Source organism: Caloenas nicobarica, chromosome 7, assembly GCF_036013445.1.
Source record: "Caloenas nicobarica isolate bCalNic1 chromosome 7, bCalNic1.hap1, whole genome shotgun sequence".
Taxonomy (NCBI): domain Eukaryota; kingdom Metazoa; phylum Chordata; class Aves; order Columbiformes; family Columbidae; genus Caloenas; species Caloenas nicobarica.
Window position 1 is genome coordinate 16674868 of NC_088251.1, and position 22060 is coordinate 16696927.

At 35.7% G+C, this 22060-nt stretch overlaps 1 protein-coding gene across 1 annotated transcript in view; it reads right to left on the reverse strand.

Annotated features, from left to right (window-relative positions):
• Positions 1-967: 967 nt before the first annotated feature.
• Positions 968-22060, reverse strand: part of DNTT (DNA nucleotidylexotransferase) — a 93316-nt gene continuing 72223 nt past the window's right edge. Inside the window, exon 11 of the mRNA XM_065639332.1 lies at positions 968-1054. Coding sequence (XP_065495404.1) covers positions 968-1054 — 87 coding nt within the window. The remainder of the gene's footprint in view (positions 1055-22060) is intronic.

Genomic DNA, 22060 nt, shown 5'->3' on the forward strand with positions numbered 1-22060 from the left:
CTCTCACATCTCAGATTAATTTCTGACAAAAAAGAAGGAATACCATTCTAGAGCATCCAATAGCCAAACAGCTCAGGTAAGCTTCCATTCCAATGGATATAATTCTACTAATAAATAAATTTCCAGCCATTGAAATTGAGTGCAGACAATTAAAAGCTCTCACCTCAAAGCAGTCATGAGCTTGACAGGTTAAGCTGTTGTTTTCATGCAGGTTATAATTCAAATTCCTGACTGAGGACCATCACATCACCACTTGAATCTTCTTTAGTCAAAATCAGTACTCCAAATTTATAGTATTTTTCCTCACAATTGAAGATTGCTACTGAGTTTTTCCACTTTTACTTTCCAAAATATCTTCCTGTGAAATGTTTCAAACTCTCACTAAATTCTCAATTTGTTTATGGTTTTTGTAGAGTAATTCCCCACCTGGAAAACTATTACAGCTGAAGTCTCAACTTGCTGAGCCTGACAGGCTAATTACTGCCTAGGTTGTTAAGCTTTATACTCAGCAGTGATTTTTATATATGAATTCAGTAAAATATTTAAGAAATTCAGTTAAAGATAAGCACGCATTTCAGTATTATTTGGACTGAGCTCAAATATTTTGTATTATTTAGGTATTGTCATAGCTGACAGTATTTTAACAGGCCAGTATTAATCACAGGAATGTTAAATTCCTGTCACAAGCAAAGACCTTACCAGTTTCAAGTTTTCTTCCAAAAACAAGATCTATCTTGACACTCACATGTAGAAACTTAAAAGAATAAAATGGAAAATACTGGAAAGGATTCAGAAGAACTTAAGCTGCTCTCTTCTAGGATCATCAACATGTATGACTTCTAACTAATACAGTTTTAAAATTTTTTACTTGTCATAGAGACCCATATTTTATATACATCAAAATCAGACTACAACATAGGTGAAAGACAACTGCTGTCGACTGATGAATGTACACTGCAAAATAGTATCAAGCATTCCTTTCCCACGGTTCGACATAATCCAAGCCAAGATGTGCAAAGATTTCTTCCTCACTTGCAGCTTTGAGAAAGGTCCTCTGTGAAAGAATTTTAAAAAGAAATAAGTCAATAAAGATGTTAGAGGGAAATTTTAACTGGTGCTTTTTGTTATTTAAAAGGAGTTGATTTTTGACATTTCTACCCACTGTATCCTCTACAGAATACATTGTCTTCATCACTGTGCTGACCTTGAAATGTGAAAGCAAGTTAAAAAATATTTCTAATGCTGCTTGATGCCTTCAGTTGTAATGACTAGTTCATAACTCTTTGTTTTGATTACAATTTAAAGACTTTATGCACAAGTATTAGGACTAGAATTCAAATAAAATCTACATTTCTCTTCCATGAGAGTCAATAGCTTGACTTTCTTAATAAAATCATCCATGTTTTTTAAATTAATATAGTAATGTTCTCTATAAATGCATTCAGGCTGATTCAATGGTCACGCTAATTATGTATAGCTAAGCATTAAAAGCACCAATGCTTTTCAAATTTCTAATACTTACAGAAGGCTTATCTGAAAAATCAAAATATTCCATCTGGAAAAGCAAGTTATAATTGAGGAATCAACAACTGCAATTGTCTTTTTAGATACACACAACTCCTAATGAATGTTTTACATTAAAAATCAGTTTTGTTTTTTTCATATTTGCATTTCTGATAACATAGGATAGTATTCTTGCACAGGAACCACCCACAAGTCTACCTTCATCTCAGGATGTCTGATATGGTAAAATACATAGCCTTATGCATTCCTTTCAATATTGAAATACAATATTAAAAAGCTGCTAAGGTAGGTGAATTTTAAAACAGTGAAATCTCACTATTTAGAGAAGTATGGAAGCAAGAAAGAACTCATTTCTATTGAAAAAGAATACTTAATATTTCACCAATTCCTGAATAATTTGAAGTTAAGTCTCAATCAGTGTTCAGTTCCGAACAACCTCAAATTCCAGTGTCAGGAAAACTTCAGGGTTAAGGTTTCATAATCTTCTAGATTTTCTTTCTATTGTGAGAAGGGATAAGCTATCTAGAGAACTACCCACTAAAGAATTCCACTTAGTTGGTAAAATCTCTGACTACCACAAAATTTAGGAACATTCGTGCCAGCACTTCTAGTTTTTCAGCTGCCAAGCACTGCCTCGAGGAGGGCTATGCTGTACAGCATACTCATGGCAATGGGTCAGGAAACAAAGTCCATAACTATATCGGAGCAGGCCCATGGTATGGTGGAACAACTTCATCTCAATCAGTTGGTACCCACTGGCTTATTGTTATTCTATGTCACTCCCATTCTTTCCAGTGCCTGATCCATATCTCAGTCCTGTCGAGCCACAGTTTTGCCAAGGCATGATGAACTGAACCCCTAAAGTGAAAAATAACATTGTTAGCTGACCTCAAACTTTATCAGGGTTTCAACCAAATCGAAAACCTGTTTTCATTTGATTCTAGGGGTATTTGAAATTGGAAGTTCTAAGTCCAACTCTACAGAAAAGGCCCATCTTTCATTGACACTGTTCAGCTCCAACAGCGAGAGTAGTCAAGCTGGCAGCTTTCCTAACAGCTGGTTTTCAATGACATCAAGTAGAATGAAAGCCAGTTTAACTGTATGACAAAGTTTATGAAGACTAAATTGAATGGTAGGGTTTAGATGTTCCTGAGTGAAGGGAGCCAGAGGCCATCAGTGTTCCCTTGAGCCTGGTAGGACAGAAAGAACAGAATACTAGGTTCTGATTCTGCTTTTCCAGAGTTCCCAACCAGCAAAGTACATATTTAAGAGCAGTTCTGGCTGATAGCCTCTTGAATCCATCCAAAGTTACTAAGTCATTTATCTTTCGTAGCAAATTATAGCTATCCAGTGAAGTAAGATGGAACATTTTCACTATTCTGAGACAGTTAATCTTTAATTAGGCAAATAATTAGAGTCAATGGTAATTATGGCAACATGAAGTTATATAAGTATTCTGTGTTATTAATAATATTCAGAAAGTAACTTTTAAAATTATATCTGTTTCTCTACTGTCCTGTATTGTCATGTACAGTGCAACCTCCATGAATAGTGCCTCGCCATGGTCAGAAGCTACTTGCTTATCACACTAACTCTTTGGCATTTACATTGCCCAGATTTGCATTTGCAGAACTCTCATGTAATAATTGCACTTTACCCAAACTAAATCCACTGAAATAGTGTCTTTCCCACTGAGGTCAGTGGACATTGTGTTAAGCTCTACCATTGATTTCAGGCAGTGATACATTCCACATGGATGAGAGATTTGTTACTAGAATGCACAGTAAAACTACTTAACAGGGTATATAAAGGTCTTTTCACTTTTCCGTAATGAATTTGGCTTATATGAGATAATTTTCATATTCAAACACACAATATCAGAAATCTGAGGGAAGAGGTTTGACCATTGTTTCAGGGATTTTATTATTTCTTTTTTAAATCAAATCAGGATAAACATGCTATGGCTTTTTACTTTGACACCTGAGTGTACAAACTGTCTCCTCTTTTCTAGGGTCTTTTATATTCCACCATGAAGCTCTCAACACATGAATATTTTGACTCTAGACAGTGCACCTGACAACTACAGAGTATTGCTGGAGCACAATAAGCTGAAAACAATCACATACCCACAATGAACTGAGTGTTCAAAGTTGTGTCTGCAATAGAAAAGATCACTTATAGGCATAGACAAATAATGTTCTGTTTTTTCTAGGAAGTTCAAATGTCACATTCTGGAATAAAAGGAACCTATGAAAAACACTAAACATGTAAAACTGATCCTTTTTCATATAGAAAGGACCAGAAAAAATGGTAGAAAACAAGACATTGAGCAGAATAAAAGAAAAGGAGAGAAGAGATTGAAAACTACCTATCAGGTAACAATACTGGGGATATTTATTTCCTAGAGCATGTCCTAGGAGGACAGGACTTTAGGGTTTTCATTTTGTTTTTTCTTTTGCTATTATTAAGAACAAGAGAGGGCAATCCATACACATACATCACTGCAAAAAAAGTAAAACAAGAAAAAAGATTGTACACTTGCAGACAGATGTTACAGATGCTCTTTAACAGAAGCTCTTCATATCTCTGGGACCCCAAATTGCATCCCATTTCTTTTCTTCTGTCACTTTATGTTTTTCTGCAAGCAAAACTAATTTCATTTGCTTGACAGGGAAAATTTCTAATACAAAGTATCTGATGCTGAATACCATTCTCAGTAGCTACAAGCCATGTTTCTAAATGAATCTCTAGCTGATATATGCCAATTGTTTTAGAAATGTAAGTGTTATTAATGTTAATCATAACCTATGATTTTGCTTCTTTGTCAATCTATGGAGAGCTTTACAGTAATTCAAATTTGACTACTGCATTCACTATTGTTCTTCCTTTTTTTCCCTTTTCTTTTTTGCTCAAGAGAAGTAACGAACTGCTTGCCTACTTGTGATTTTTTTCAGCTTGTTACTAATATTCAGCAGATCCAAGACATGCCAAATCAACAACAATCAAACTCACAAAAAACAATGTTTTGGAGCAGCTGGTATCATTCTGCTTTTATCTCATTTAATCAATTCTGTTCTTTCAACGGATGTAAATATTACATTTGTGGTTGCAAACATGACCATTAACTACACCTAATGTGCAACAGCTGCCACCCAAATGTTTTCTTATGTGAACTGCTACCTCTTATTTTTCATTTTGACATTAATGGTCAATAATACTTTCGATGAAAGAGAAGCAGAGAGTGAAGGCACAGAGCTAGTACTGCTTGATGACATCCTAACTAGCACTGCCAAAGTTCAAACAGATGTTATACTACTATTGGCACTTGGTTTCATCTCACATTTCAATACAATAAAGCCAAAAAACCCCCAAACAAACAAAACCAAAAAAACACAAACAAACAAAAAAACACCAGCCAAAACCCACCAAAACCCCCAAACCTACTCACAAAAGTAGAGTTCTAGCTTTAGTTATATAAATCAGTATTGGACAACAGCATGTTTCTTTTGAGAGACAAATACTGATTTTTACTGATTCTGTATATACATCATTTAAATAACTGGGAAAAGTTGAATGCACTGGAAAGCACCTCAGACCCTTTTTTCTCTGACATTTCTGGAGTACTTTCACATGTCTTTTTAACCTCCTTCTTGAGTAGTTCAACATAAGTAGGTTTACTCTATGTATCAAGATAGGAAATTTTAAAATACAGTTAGCAATTTGTCCAGTAAAGACATAGAAAAGATGCCAAGAAATCAGAATTTACTAGAAATTACTGTGCACAAATTCTTGATTTTCATTACACAAAGGATCTTGCTATTATATGAAAATTTAGGCCACTGAATATGCACCGTTCATGTATAAAGCAACCTGTACTTTCAGTGAGCTTAGACAAATTCTTTAGACTGTTGAAATGAAACTGTACAGCTTAGACAACACTGCCCACACTTGCCACTACTGCGATCATCCATCTTCCTTTCCACTGTTTGGTCAGGAAGGGAAAATACTGCAGTCATAGCAACCTCCTGACATCGCACTGAACAAAACAAGACTTTGCTGAAGTTGCTCACTCAGGAGACATAGAAATTGTTGCTCTGCCTGCAACTGCTCTGCCAGGTTTGTCTACACAATGTTCCTAAAACCCCTCCATCAATATTAACTCAGCCTTCTTGAAAGGCACACATTTAATCAGATTCCAAGTACACTGATATCCTACAATTTATTACCAAATAGCTTGGTAATAATAGTGTGTTGCAAAATACCAAATTGAGTAATCTACTATAATTGAGTAGTACTATAAATAACTCTCAGTCTGTCATCATGGCATTTCATTACTATTTTCCCCATCTCAAGACAAATTTAGGAAGTTATTTTGAATACAACTACCTCAAAATACAAGCCGGTAGGACCACATAGACAGGATCATTGATAAAATGGGATTTAATGGTTCTGAACCAGCAGAATCTGCTGGAGAGCAAAGTACTCCAGGTTTGTATGTACAACCTATGTACATGTGCAATGCACTGTTTGGAAGATAATACACATGGTGCAAATTAGATTCATTTCTTTCTTTAAATCCTTATCATGTTTGGTATTAGCTGAGAGACTGGAATTAACTATGAAGCTCCATAGTTGATTACTGGCCCAACTCTATATATAACTTGAGTGTTTATTCTCGAATAAGTCATAGCAAAATTGTTCCCTTTCAAAGACCAAAGAATTTCCTTTCATATCTGTTTTTTCCTACTCTTTTCATACTGTTGACTTTTATTTGCTCTACAGCTGTAATTCAGAAAGAATGCAGTCATACTCCAGTGGATTTCATTATCCTTTGGAAAACTATGACATTGTATAGGAGGCACACTCCTTCCTTTTGCAAAAGACCGTGAAGGGCCATAATCATTAAGGTCTGTCTGGACTCCTTCTGACATACTGTTTTATCAAATAAATTGGACAAGGCGGGGAGCAGATGACACAGAATATTGCCAACAGTATCTTGTTAACAAATTATAAAACTGTTTGATACAACTTTGCTTCTAGACAAGTATCTGGGAATGTCTTTAACATATAACATTTACTCTAACCTTTTCTTTGTATCCTGATGATGTTGCATGTTTTAAAATGGCAAACTCTTACATAGGTGGCTGGAGATATTCTCATTTAATTTTGGTCTTCTCTCACTAATTTTTATGATGTTTCACATGTGACTTCTCATCAGTTTAATTACCTCAATATTTGCTTTGGCTTTTAAAATTATTAAAATGGAGCTATAATGGAAATATCATCACATCTAACTTTATAGCATTTCTAGTATTCTGAATGATAAATAGCAAATAGATGAAACGCCCATCACTTTACATGTCTGGAATTATTACGGTGGCAGTAAGCATGACAATGATAAATGAACAACAGAAAAGAAGAGGACAGACTGTCATTTGCAAACTTGGAACTTTAATGTTCATTGTGCTTGGACAGAGTCCATTCTAAAAATAAGTGTTACGGCTGAAGTAAATTGTAGATTAATGATGGTAACAACAAGACTTGTTTAATCAACCATAGTAAAAGATACCACAATGCACCTTAAATTCATCTTACACATGTATTTGTCACTTTAGTGACATCTTCACGTTGTCACTTATGCCAAGTCAATTAAAGATTTTTAATTAAATATACTTGGGACTAATGCAGAGACTAAAGCAGCAATAGTTTCCAAGATGTGAAAGCACTTCTCTAGATATGAGAGGCCACTGCGTTCAGTGAAGCAGTGCACCATAACACCAAAGACCTACAACTTACAGAATATACTGATAGCTTACTAGATTAAAAATGCAAATCTATTAAGCTGCTCACACTTAGTTTTCCTGTGATCTCATTTGCCCAAATAATAGTAAAAAATATAAATAGCTGTTAATTAAATCAATAAAATGAGGTTACAGAAATAATTGTGAAGGCAGAAACATAAGTAATCATCAAATAGCAAATACTTTCTGCACAATTAGCAAAGGGAATGTTCGTGTATGTTTACCAGATCTGAGTATCGCCCTATCTGTTCTCTGCCAGTGGGATATTTTTGATAGAACAAGTGTTCATGCACCAAAAATGGACACAGGTCACACCAGTACTGCAGAAACTTTTAGGAAGATACTACTTTTAATAAATCAGCCCTTTATAATGTATATCTTACAATGTAGGTATATATTTCACTATTTTATGACTTTCAGACTATATTGACCTAAATTGCCACATAATGGGCTGAAGGTATTCAGCTAATGAGGGAGTCTGATTGTTGCATCAAAAATGTCTGCACAATCATGTGTCCACAAACAATGCACTGAAGTATTTTTGTTGTAATATTTCCTGCAATTCTTAGATTGACTGCAGCTATCTTCTGTACTCAATACCGAGTTCAGAGCAAGATTCTGACAATAATCGGGTATAGCATTAAATTATTTCTCATCTGTGAAAATGTTAGAAATAACAATCATTAGATATAAAACAAACAAGTTGAAATAGGTGCAAACAACCATCACTTTTATGGTCAGGAGAATTTCTATGAATACTAAGACAACCATTGGTAAATTTTTTCTGAAAAGGTAGCTATAGTACCTAAAAATAGTTTCTTGGTGTATGATTATTAAATGTAATATGTGATAATAGTCTCAAACAGCTGCTTCTAACCCACAAAAGACTGAGGAGAAAAGGAATAAACAGACATTTGAAAACTTGATCTAGTCACATTTTCATTTCTTGTATGACCAGAATTGCAAGGAAAAAGAGTTTTGGGTCTTGCACTATGAAATTCTTTAAAAACAGAAATTACATCAGCCTGAGAGGTGAGGAAAAAATAAGAAACAAAGAGGAACAAAAAGGCGAGAAAGTAAATCACCTTAACTGTTAAAAATTTGGAGGAAAAAAAGCCAAAACAGAACAAACCCACCAAACAACAACTTAGAAAAGCATGCATTTATATAAATAAATTCATATGATTCAGTAATTCAATACTGCTGCATGGATTTTGTCAACCAGAGGTTAAAAGTCCTTAGGCACACACCTAATGCTGTATATCAATATAATTCCAGTTGCTTCCTATTTTCAAGAGTTGAATGTTAGTTCCTGTGACTGACAGTACACAAATTCGGTAAGAACAGAAAAGTGAGCTCTCAATGCGAAATTAAAGGCAGTCCAGTATTACAGCCTTTTTCATTCGACTACAGTAAACTGCATGGATTTCTGGTGAACCTTAGCACACAAGCCTTATGAAATCATGTAAGTTCACTCCTGCTTTTCACCTGGGAAGCCTGCTCTGCCTCACTAGCTTGAATATCTCCATTAGGTGACAACCAAAAGAAAACTTGAAAACACTGAGATCACAGAAAGTCAAGCTCTGGCAAGGAAAGCATATTTTTCAAACAGAAAGTTGCAAGGCCAACCACTGAATGCACTAAATGCAGATCCAAGAATCTAGGAATTCTTGGATGTGACAAGTACAAGGAACACTGTCAAAGAAACTGAGTCAGGAAAGCCCAAGAGAAGAGAAGACAGATAGGGAGAACATATGTTCTGTTTCAGCTACACACAGACATCTTCTCTCAGAAAGGTCGCTTGGAGAAGAGGTAATCAGATTATACATTCTGATTGATGAAAAATTATCCAAACTCACTCCATGGCACAACTAGTTTGACAGGGTTTTTTATTGACAGTTAAGTTACTGCAAGTTCCAAAATAAACACTTTGAGTTGATTATAAACTTGATTCCCATCAACGTCAATTAGGTTTATCCTGGAAGCATAAGCATGAAGAAGATAGTAACGTTTTATAAAAATAAACTGGAAATAAAAGAGGAGAGAAGGTCAAAAGGGAGGATGTCAGTAAAAGACTAGCAAAAGACAAAAAAACTGATAGAGCAGAGCGCTACTGAATGATTGACCTGACATGACCTCCTAATGGTTCTTCTTGTGCTAACACTTCTTATGATACTGAGCATGCCGATGAGCCTCTGCAGTTCAGCACTTTCACATGGAGAATGTGTGCAACATATATAACGTGTCAAGGAGGTAAAACTGAAGATAATAATGGAAAGAAATTTTCAGTGGAATTTTATTTCAGGCATTTCTGAATTGTTTTTTTCAGGTACATGTTAACTCAAGACTAAAATCTCTAATAAAATTACTTAGAACATTTTAGTCAAACCCAATTTACAGAATCACACATGAAATCTACTCCAACCACCAGCCAGCCAAAAAACAAGAACGAAAGGGTACCTAGAATAGAAAGTAATGAAAAGGGAAGGTGGGGGAAAAGCTGTAGTCTAGATAAACTTTGGGTCTTAATAAAGCCCGGCAGCAGATTCAATAAAAACCATTAACCTATTTCTGGTTTATCTTAATGGGTTTCTGAGAGAGTGGGTTTCTGAGAGGAAGGTGCCTGCAAAGTGACTCAGCAAAAATAGCAGCTGCAAGGGAGGATGAAGAAGGATGTGTTTCGATGACTTCCTGTTCAAAACTTGTTTACTCTCAAAAAGATGTTTCCACCTTCCCCAATATCAAAAAGCAATGACTTTCCGGAGTGATTTCTTGTACACAGAGCTTGTGCATTAAGTGGGTCAGCTAATATCTCTAAAAGGTGTAAGCCCCAAGGTTTGAAGAAACCAATGAGGAAATGCATGACAACTCAGCAGAAAGCAGTAAAAAGGAAGAGATTTCGAAGAAAATAAGCATTTTGCTGAGGTTATTACCATGTGCCTGTGTCTATATTTGAATTTTCTAACCTAAAGACAAGTAACATTACTTGATTTATAATAATACAAGAGATGTGAGTGAAAGTTAGCCTCTCTCAAGCATACTTCTTTAAAATCTCCTCCAAATATCTAGCTCCATGCTGCTTTCTACTCTTACCAGGTAGAATTTGAGTCACTGAGCTTTATGCTAATCAAGACAACAGGCTGTGATTTTATTTTATATGCTGCATGTCAAAAAATAATACATGTGGTAGCATGTATGGGTTTTTACTAAAATAATTAACAGGAGCACAGTGCTGCCATCAATGCTTAAAAACTATTGACTTCAGTAGCAGAATTTGGCGGTGTCAGTGTTTACCCACAAGGACTATGATTCTGTTTTCTTTCAACAGTTGGATATGCAGCTCCACAATCCATCTATTTATGGCCATTGATAAACAGGCGTAGCCACCATACCCGGATTTCCATCTGTCATTCAGGTCTGTCACGTCCTGTCATGCAGCCTACCTTCAGCACTGCAACCAGCCCCAGTCCCTCTTTACTGACTTGTGATGACTGAGATGAGGGCGTACTTTGCAAACACGGATCAGGAAGCCAGCTATTTTCTCTTCATTCCCTATGCTGCTGTTCACTTTATAAGAATGAATGTTGTACCTCTTTGGTGGAAAACATAAATCTGCTCAGAGCTTCAGTGTAGCAAATTGCTTTGCAATTTTACAGACCAAGAATTGTGTAAAGCAACTGTAGAGGAAGTGTTACAGAAGATCCATAAATTCCTGCAGTACATTGAGTGATATGAAGTTGAGTGCCTTCAATCTACAATGAAAATATGGGAATACAATGTAACATCAATCCATAAAATGATAGCTACTTCTCCAAAATCATTAGCTGACTCATTAGTGTAGACAAAGTGCTAACAAGAACCACTGTAATCACTAACTTTCACAGCAAGCTAAATGATTTTATGGAAAGGCAGGGGAATGAATAGAGGAAGAAAAAAAATTGTAAGTAAAGCAATTTCCAGATAAAAATGCATACAATCCTGTCATTATTTAAGAGGTTTTAAATAATTGTATTCAATGATTATCTTGTGTAGTATGAACGCTGTCAGAAAGTAACATGGAAGAATGAAACTCGTCCATGGTCCTGATATTGGTACTGCCAGCCAGCCTGAGCAGGACAGCATCCTATTCCATCACTAGTTAGTGAGACATCCTTAGTGCAAGATACTGCTTGATGAAAAGCCATGACAGAATCAAGTCCTAAGGAACTGTCTATCAGTTAGTCATTAGTATGGGTGTATCAATTACCCGTTTTACTCTGAGTAGTATTTATCTTTATTAAGACCAACACATTTTTTACATTCTGTGGATTGCTATAATATCTGAGCATCTATCTTCTAGTTCTTTCCTAAAAAATATGACTAATGACTTCCAGGTGTTTTTCATTCCTTGTTTCTTCCAATCTTTTTGTTTGGTTGTTTGTTTTTGTTGCATTCGGTTTTAGTTTTGGTTTTTTTGAGAGGTTTTGTTTTCAGACTGGGTGTTGGTGATTTTTGCTTTTAATTAGACATTTTTCTAAATATCTAGGCTATGTTTATAGATGAAACTATCAACAGTACAAACAATTTCATGACTGTAGAACATAAATGCTGAAGCTGTAATTGTACTAGAAATGTGAAGTATTTCATCAAGTTCAACAATAATATTCCACAGTCCTGTGTAGACACTGTGCATTTTCCCTTTGATAGTATCATAACAGTTTTCAGTAGCAAATAACCTGAGGTGCCTCTGACATCATATTCTCTCCAAATATAATTTTCATGTTTAACTGGTACTTTCTGTAGTAATATTCACATCACCCTGCCTGCTTTAAAATACAAACTAATCTGTTCCTAATCTGTCATCTGTTCCTAAGATGATAAATAAATCAGAGGCAAAAAAAATTACTCTTTGAAATGACATTATAACAAACCATGATTGAAAAAGCAGTATTACAAGTATTACCCATTGACTCTATACTCTCAGGCAAAAATCACTTGTAATGGTATTGATGCAAAATAGTGCAGTGGAATTTATTTTAACAATCCTGGGCATGAATAATTTTTGAAGGTAATAGAAGTCAGAATCATAAATTCTGTTTTCATTTTACCGCTGGACATGTCCTGTGCTTTTAATCAGAAATATCATACTTGAATACTTCTCTTACAACTATTCTCTAACTCTAGTTATAGGTTTATTCTTATTAAATTTCTGAACAATAAAAAGTAGATTCACTGAGTAAAATACAATAATCAGGCTAATGTTAGGATATTCTAGGCAGTTATCCTATGAACTATGTCATAACATGGAGTAACAGAGTGTCTTCAGGCTTTCTACATGCAAAGTACATACTCCAAGTACTGACACTTTGAAAAATAAAGTCGTCTTTTAAATTATCTGTTGACTTAACTGAATGAGTCCTTTTTTAATTGCTAAAATTTACTTTGTAAATAAGACCATGCTGTGCATAAAATTGAACTATTCTCTGTTTAAAATTACAGTTGTGTGGTTACTTTGTTGCAAAACGCTACATAGTTTACAATTTTAATAATGAAAAACATTCCACAATAAAGAGTATAATACATTATCATCCAGACTACAAGAATATGTTTTCAGTTTGGGGAACACAAAACGAAGAGAAGCTTGGAATTTCCTATCTGTCAACCCAGGCAAAAATTTTAACCTGTTAAATAGCACATTGTTGTAAACAAAAACAGAACAAAAGCTTTTTGCCGCCTGTAGATCCCTGACAAGCTGTGTCCTAACAGAAAGTCACTAAAAAGATTACGGGGATTACTTCCTCTTCCTCTTTAGCTATACTTCAGTTTTGCTTTTAGACTATGTTATTTACAGTAGCTTTAGCTTGTCAAATACTGTTAAACTGGCTTATTGTATTTTTCTATATAAAGCTCCATATGAATGAATGAAACAACAAAAATGCAGAATCCTGGATTTTATGAAACACAGTTGAGTGTAATTCATATGGGATTATTGTAAACAAACCACTTCAAAAGAACGTTCTTGAGATTGTAAAATCAAAGACCTGCAATTTAAGAAATTCCAGAATGTGGCTGATTGTATTTTAACCTTGAGTTTTCCTATGTGTACGCATAGGCACTTCTTTTTCTTCAAAGAAATACTGCGTCCTTCAATTTCTGTAACATACTCAGGCTTCTTTCACTAGTCAGGAAATGTACTGAGCCACAGGGCTAACAAATATTTGCTGCCAGCACCGAGAACAATCTTGGGTTGCTGGCAATGTGACATCAATCAGTCTTAGCAAGCTGAGCTCTTAAAATCTGTATCTGTTCTAGCTCTCTCTCTTCCCTACTGCCCTGTACTAAGTTGTGGGCTTGATCTCTCCCCTCAGATTTCTAATGTAACTTCAGGCTCCACTCATGCCATACCCAGAGTGAAGTGAGATAAACACAGTTTACTCGATTACTTGGGGCAATTGAAAGTTTACCTGTTTCTTGTTGCCACCTTAGAGCATTAGCCTAATGAATCGAATTTTTTAGTCCATCAAACTTCCACTCCTCTCTCTCCTCAGACATTCTTTTTTTGTGCCCCCTTTCAGCTCAGCCTCTTCAACCAACCCAGATTCTTTTCCGCAATGCAGCTGCTATTCAAATGTAGCCTTTCCATTCCTCATCACTTTGTCCAGCCACTTTGCACTTCCTTATCAAATCTCTACATCCACCACAGACTTCCCATTCTCACTCCCACTCCATGCCCCATTTTCCTCTTTGGCCCTTGGCTCTTTCCTTTTCCAGCTTCCTCTCTAACTAGCTTCTTCTCAATCAATTTATTTTTTTTTCTTTTAACAGAAAATCCGAGACTATGTTACTTGCCCCACATTCAATAACTTACCCATGAATACTGATTGAATAATTGAATTAAAACACTTGAAAATGGTTGGCTCTGTACTGTCCTAGAAATTAAAATTAATAAAAAAGTATAGTCAAAATATTTTGGATCTGCACCTACTTTTGCATTTTGAGAGCTCTCTCTTTTCATTAGCAATATAGGTTTCTCTGAACTGTTCAGAAAACACCAAGCAAAGGAAACAACAATTAGGTACATCGATCTTTGTGTTAGATGTACAACTTCCTATTACAAAGAGATTAAATTTAATTATATATAAAAATGAATTATATGCAGACTTTGTAAAAATGAACTATCATATTCTATATGTGAAACATTTAAACTGCTAAGAGAACACTGAGGAAAAGCACATTTTGCAAGAACATGCATAATCATTTTTTAATTTACCAAAAGGTAATAAAAGTAGATTATTTTAATTCTTAATTTTTAAAAATAGACCAGGTGCAAAAAGAAGAAATCCCCCAAATCACAGATGCAATTTCCACTTTCCTGAGAGAGCAAGAAGAGTATCAACATGAGTGAAAGTATGTGCATCTGTTCACAATGACTCAGTGTTTAATTGTAGTAGTAATCATTGTGTGAACAACTGATCACATTGGAAACCAATATTATAAGCTTTGGATCTTTATGTTTACTTTAGCTTTAATCCAGTCATTATTGCAGACATCTAAAGGAAATTCTGCAGCTGCAGCATGTTTAATTCATCAAGATGTTCTCTAGGCTGTCTCACTGTTACAACTTCATAGTTTTAGAGCAGCATCTGCCAAAATAAGTCTATAACATCCAGCATTTAAAAAATCATTAAAAATGTCTCTTTAACTATGCAAGTAAACTTCTGCAGGCATCTTTTTTCAGTGAAAGGTAATGTGGAGTAAAAACTCTCAGATGACACGAGAAAACTGATTTTGAGACTAAAACTGTCTAACACGTGAATATCACACATCTTTATGTAATAAAATGAGGGTATAGAATCATAGCCAGCTCTTTTTCCCAATGATACATGTTTTTAAGAAATATCTTATTGTGTGGTGACAGAAATGAATCAATGCCTGGAAAACAAAGCTGGCTTTTTATTAGGAGACCTGTTTACAAAGTTCTGGGAAGTGCAGGTAACTGCCTGGCCATCTGCAATCAGTCTGGCTTTCTCAGAGCTGTGTCCATCCTCTAAGCCAAGCCACCACACAAACATAACTTTTCCCACCAACCTGGTCACTGTCAGGTAAGACTTATTTCAAAATAAAAGTTACTGGCTAAGTGGCATGCCAGACACACAGACTTAGACTCAGCCAGAGAAAAATTTGAATATCATGAAAGAGTCTAGAAGTTCAACTATATTGCCAGGCATGACAGGACATGCTGCCTGCTGCAAACATTGTGGTTGTCCTTGAAGCAACTACCTGGGCAAAAGATTGGTAGTAGCACAACTCAGAAAATTTCTATATACCCTTGAACCAGCTTAGCAAAGCATTACAGTCATATAATAATCTATGGTTGGACTCAATGATCCTGAGGGTCTCTTCCAACCGAAATGATTCTATGATTTACCTGGGCTGCAATCACACCTTCATTTGGCTTTACAGATGTATGCAAAGACAAACAGGGCAAGCCCTGCCTGAAGAATCGGGTATGAATTTTCCTGAATAGAAATGCTTTCTGCAGGCAAGTAATTAAAGACTGTGCAAAAGTGATCTTCACATTGTGGAATAAATCCCAGGATACGTATCCCCTTTCATGTTTATACTGGTTTTCCAAGGAAAACTAAATATTCTCTTAAAAAAAAAAAAAAAAAAAAAAAAAAAAAAAAGTTGGGAGTATAGGGTTTTATTATTTTCATTGTAACTGTACAGCACTTAATGTTTTGCAAAGCTGAGTCCCATTATGAAGTTTTCAGAGCATCTTGTGAATTTACTATTCAGAGCAGTTGTATAAACTGCCTCACTTGCTATTCAACAACTAAATAACATTTAATGCCATTCAAATTCACACAATGGTTTTTAAATGCAAAATTGTCATCAATCATATACAGTCTTCAGCATAGAGTGTTGTATTTTTTCCAATATTTCTTTAACAGTACAAAACATTAAGGCAGCTATTTCCCATCTTAATTTTTTATAGGACACAAGACTAATAACTGCTTTCTGTTCCAATGACTCTTCAAAATAACATTGAGCTTGTGACCCTCCTCTTACAAAAACCCAACAACCTACAATGTGAGTGCAAGAATATTCATATGCTAATAATTTAATCAATCTATTATATCCTAGGAACCCCAGCTTCTCTTTTACAAAAAAAGCAAGGCTAATTATTTACATCACTTCATTTTGCTGCCTTGAACTTCATAGAGTAATAATTGGACTGAAAAATTATTTTCTGGAATATTATTGTGAAAACATATGGGTTTCCATAAGATAAAAATCTAAATCTACAAGATAAATCCAGCCCTTGAGGATTTCCACTGTGTAGTGATGTGGTAAAGGTGCAGGAAAGAAATGCTTTCTACATGGCCATGATCCAGCCATGAAGCTGTTCCACCTGCCATCCGTAGAAATCTCCAGCCATGAAACAGGAATTGAGAAAAGTACCTGTGGCAGCTTAATGCCTCTAGCCCATCCAACTTCTCATTCAGCCAGACTCCCATATGCTCGCTTATGTACTGAAAAGATAACTATTTGAGGAAATATATCATTCAGAACTTCTGGCATGGAGCAGTTGAAACTAGTTCCTTTTTTATGCAGAGTTTTCTCCTATGAAATGGGAAATGATTACAGCTCAGACACTGAATTACAGCAGACTTCTGCCAGGCTATTTAGCTCTGAGTAGCTGCTAAACAGTAAAAGGCATCAAGAACGGTGAATATACCTGGAATGAAAGAGCAGTAGAGAATCCCACCACAGCTGAAACTGTGTGAAGTACAGTGGGGAAGTTTTAAACATCCTGTTTTACTGTAGCTACAAGCAATAGTTTCCAAATAGTTACTAAAATGTAGAAACAACCAAAAAACCCACTTTATTTTCTGAAAATATGGGTTCTGAAATATTTGGTAATGGTACACCTTTTAAATTAATTCAGACAAGGGAGTTTAGTTAGGCAGTAACAGTAAAAAATGTTGCTAAATCCTGCATTTACAAACACAAATTTATCCATGGTGTAAGTGGTAGGGCTGGGCTTTGCATAGCACAGTAGATTTTCAGAAGCATCTTCTCTACGTATGTTTGGGGCATCCTCACACCACGCTTTACAGAAAAACATGATACATGGAAGCTGCTGGCCAAGAATCACTAGAATGCAGCTTCCTAGAATTCCCAGAGAAAAGACAGTTATAGGGAAAAATATTTCTACTTAATACTTGTATAGTCACACAAACATTGCCTTTTGAACAGATCTATTCAGCAGAACGCTAATGAATTTTGTTTTGTTGGAATTTTCCTGCTCACTTAAACCTGGGTCTTTCATAAAAATGATGTAATTATCAAAATATTGCCCTGAAAAAAAATTAATCCAAGAGAATCTAGTTTACCAGGCACTTTTAAAAATCTAAGCCTGTTTGAGCTCCTGTCAGCTTGCCCATCTTCTTGACAACATCTTTGACAGGCTAATGGGAGCCTGAGTTCAAATAAATAATTTTAATTACATCAGAGCCAGGGTCCTCAGACCTTATTGGCTCCATGAGCCTGGAGCAGCCAGCCAAGCGTCTCACAGTTTGCAGACCCAAGAGCTGTCTGAGCTTTGGATGCTTGGAACAGTCTGATATGTGGATTGGTTCCAAAGCTGAGATTCAAAAAGCATTTCCCTTTGCAAAAAGTGTCAACATTTTGACTTTCCCTCTAATTAATAGAAGAAGCAAATTTTGAATGAGCAAAATTCTTCCTTAAACATTTGTTCTTTCACCCAGTTACAGGGAAAGGCTAAATGCTGAGTGATCAAAATATTTCATTAAACTAAACTAGGTTTTGCTACAGTGGTTAACTTCTTATCCTTACCAAGGGATAAAAGAGGGATCAAAAAATTTTGAGAGAACTTGAAAACCTAAAAATTGGTTGAATGTGCCCTACAATGTCACATGCCTGAACAGGTACATGATCCTTTGGCTTACTGTAATCATTCATGTCAGTCTGCCAGCCCAACACGATTCCCTGTTACAAAGTGATAGAAAAAAAGAGACACATGTACTAGGCAAGAACAGAACTACTGCAGAGTAAGAAAAGGAACAAAAAGAGTAAGTCATCTCCAGACATTATTTCCAGTCTACACACAAATGCCTTCCACACGTTAACAGTTACTCTTGATTGTTTTCTCTGCTGAGCCAAAATACCAGCAGTATGTGCAAAATTTTACACACAAATTTCAGAGTGATTTGGCTGTGAGCTTAAGACATTTCCAAATTCAGAGCATAGACTGTGCACAACCCTGAAGAATCAAAGTGACAAAACTTCACATTATTTTCAGCCTGCTCATTCAACCTTTTCTTTAACCACTAACGACTGTCTGGGCTGTATTTCCTCCATGGGAATGGAAGTCTGTGGGACAACTGTCTTCACAATCATCAGCGTAACACTTCAGATACCAGGTATAGTATCTTAACAACCATGTATGTCAGGATTTTTGGAAGCTGAAGAAGGACCTTTTATATCCAGTGACTACACACAGAGAACTAGAGGGAGCAGAGAGAGCTTAAGCTAGCCAGACTGCAGTAAATCTACAGCTGTTTATAACAAAGACTGGGTATCTGAATTGGATTTTCAAATGAATGAGCTATGAGGAAGAACAAGATCACAACAGTCTAGTATTTATGAACTGCAAACTGCAACCTCAGATAACATCCAGGGACATAGAGTCAGAAAAGAAAACTAAAAAAAAAAAAAAAAATAATCCAACATATTTGTGTTCCTGTGGAATTTTAAGAGTAACAAGCTAACGGCAAATGTCAGAATAATAAAAGTTAAAACAAAATCAGCTTAAATTAAAACCACAGCTTTTCTTGATGAAATTTTTGGAACTTGAATTTCATTTTAGTGCTTACAGTCTGGAATCTAAGCTATATTTAAAACTGGTTAATTTTAATTTCAGCAGAAAGACATAGCTTATGCCTTCCAGAACTACAGCAGCTCTCTAGGTAACTCACAAGGGCCTATAAGATCCTTTCAACACTGGGGTAAGGAAAATAACTTCTCAAACTGACATTTTACACCACTAAGTTGTAGCCACGTTTTACAGTCATTCCCTGCATTTTGAAGTGGTATTAATAGTATCCAGGAGAAAGTAGGCAGCAATATTGGAGTCTACAAAACTATCAAAGTCTACAAAACTGAATGAAATTATATCAAATTAAGAAGAAGTGGAGACTTGGATGAGTTTAACCATAGAGACAAAGTAAAGCCATGAAGAGTGCAGAGAGATAAGAAGCCATTATATTTATAGTGGAGCAAACTTCAAAGTTAAAGACAATGCTAAGTTTATAAGCCAACTGGACTGTAGCATTTCATATTCTGGAGATCGAGAAAGTTTTTCCTCAAGTAATATTCTTACTAAAGAAGAGCACTTGCTTGAGTCTGAGCGCCATATTATGGGAGATCAGTTATTCCACATTAAGTCTTACCTACCCTCTTGGTAAAGAGTGTAAAAACGCAATATCATGGAGTCCAGCTTCAGACACTCTCCGCAGTGCCCTTCTGCATGACACGAATACTCTACTCTAGGTAATAGCTCCACAGTTTGGTAAAGGAGCAACCAACAAACTTTGCAATTCATGAATCTTATTCCAGGTTGCTGACACTGTAAAAAGGGAGAAGCACTCGCACTTCAAGGATGGCTACTCCTTTAAGAATAGAAAGCCTGTGGTTTGCCAGCCACTTTAAAAAACACTTTGAAAATAATAAAACATTAAAATGAAAGTAAATCACACATTTATTGCATTCTCATGCAAGGAGATTTTAGCTATTCAGCTTAAAGACAGGTGTTTAAAAATACGGTTTAGAGCTATATCTGCTTTAATTAGATCCACTAGATCTCTCCCCTTTTCACTGAGTTAAAAAGCTGGCAGGATGTTGTCAAAACTTGCTAATGACTGTTCTAGTATGTCACAAACTTTTAATCATTGCAAAGAAAGTGCCCATCAAATCTCAGTATGTTGCAAACTATATGTGTACATATATATATATACACACACATTCAGACTAAAAACTGCAGTTTAGTCAGTGAAACGATGACCATGTTACACAAATACATAACGGAGGTTGGTGTTTATACTCGTATTAGCTCCTGATTAAGTCTAGACATAATGTATGTTGTAACCAAAACTTCTTTATAGTGGGTCAAGGGATAAATGACCCCAAATCAAACATGGAGGGGTGTAAAAACAGCCAGTGATGCCATGGTTTCCAGCTTAAAGACCTTGATTTTTCTAAGGAACAGCCTATTGTTCAGCTGACCTGACTTATGTTTCACACACAAAAATGGGATACTTTTTTGCAAAAGCACTTCTACTTTACTTAGAGAGCATATTGTTCCTCCATGAATCAAGAAAGTTTTACAGTGATAATTTTATTTGCCTTGTACATAAATATGTTGTGCATCAGTAAGCAGTGCAACAGCAATAATAATATTATGAGACACGGGGAATACATAATTTCTCTGTCTTCCTGATGGCTGATCAATGTACTCCTTCTTTCTACAAGTGTGGTAATCATTTTAAGGTTTGATCTCCAACTGATATAAAGTACAGAAACTTCATACTTCAAGCTGGTATATACAAGTGCTGATTTCTATAGCTTTGGGACACAGTTCTAAAGAGGCACAGATTTGGACATCCAATCAACTTTTTATGAAAAAGAGGCTGACAGTTAATTGGTAGTAAATTTTCTATTTGTCACAATTTTCTTACCAAAGAAAGATTTCCAAAATGCCCTTTTTGTTACAGAACTGAAAAAATTACCAGTTTGATAGTTGCACACTGTCTTTCAAAACCCACAAATACATGAAAAAGATTCACACTAGGGAAAAAAAAAAAATCAAGGCTGAGGAATAATTTCACAGTGTAACTTTGTAACAAGTCCCTCGAGGAAATATCTGTTCCTTTTGTTCCCCTCTGCAAAGCTATGTAATTGGTTCCTAACTGCTGTGTTAATGCTTCCTATTCCTGTCAGAAGCCCTTTGGAAACACCTTAAAGTAACCAGGACTCTCTCCTGATGCAAGTCCTTGAATGCTGGCATGTGGGATTCTCTGACATGCATCACATTTCAGGCAGTGGGCCACGGTGGAAGCTTCAGTGCCAAGGGGTCGATAAATATTAACAGAGAAGAATAAAGTATACCAAATTATATATTGAAATATAGAGCAAACCAAGAAATTGTTGTCTTTTATAATGAAAGACACTCTCTTACAGGCACTGTTACGTTCCACCAAATTAAATATATATATATTTGCTATAGCATTGTTTATTAACTTATTATACCAGCTTGCAAATTTTTTAATGACAACAAGCGTTTTCAAATAAAGGATTTGGACTGCATCAGGGTCAAGAACTGGTTTGACTCTCCCTGACCTTTCTATCCTTTTTACTGTACACACATACAGAGTAATAAAAGAAGAAAAATGAAGCAGAAAGGTTTTGGCCCAGCTCCTGAATTATACCCCAGTGACTGTTACAGAATCACACAAGAAAGTTTGCCTGGACAGAGCCAGTGACATCAGGTAACCTCTCTTTAGCAAACAAGGAGAGAAATATGGAGATGTGATTCAGTTTTTACCTATGGTGCCTAATTAACCTTAATTAAAATTGTACTGAGGTATCTCAAGCAGCTCACACAAGAATATCTGCTTCCTGAATGGTTTTAGGTTTGAGAAAGCTTTCCTTTGAGAAAGGAAGTTTTCCTA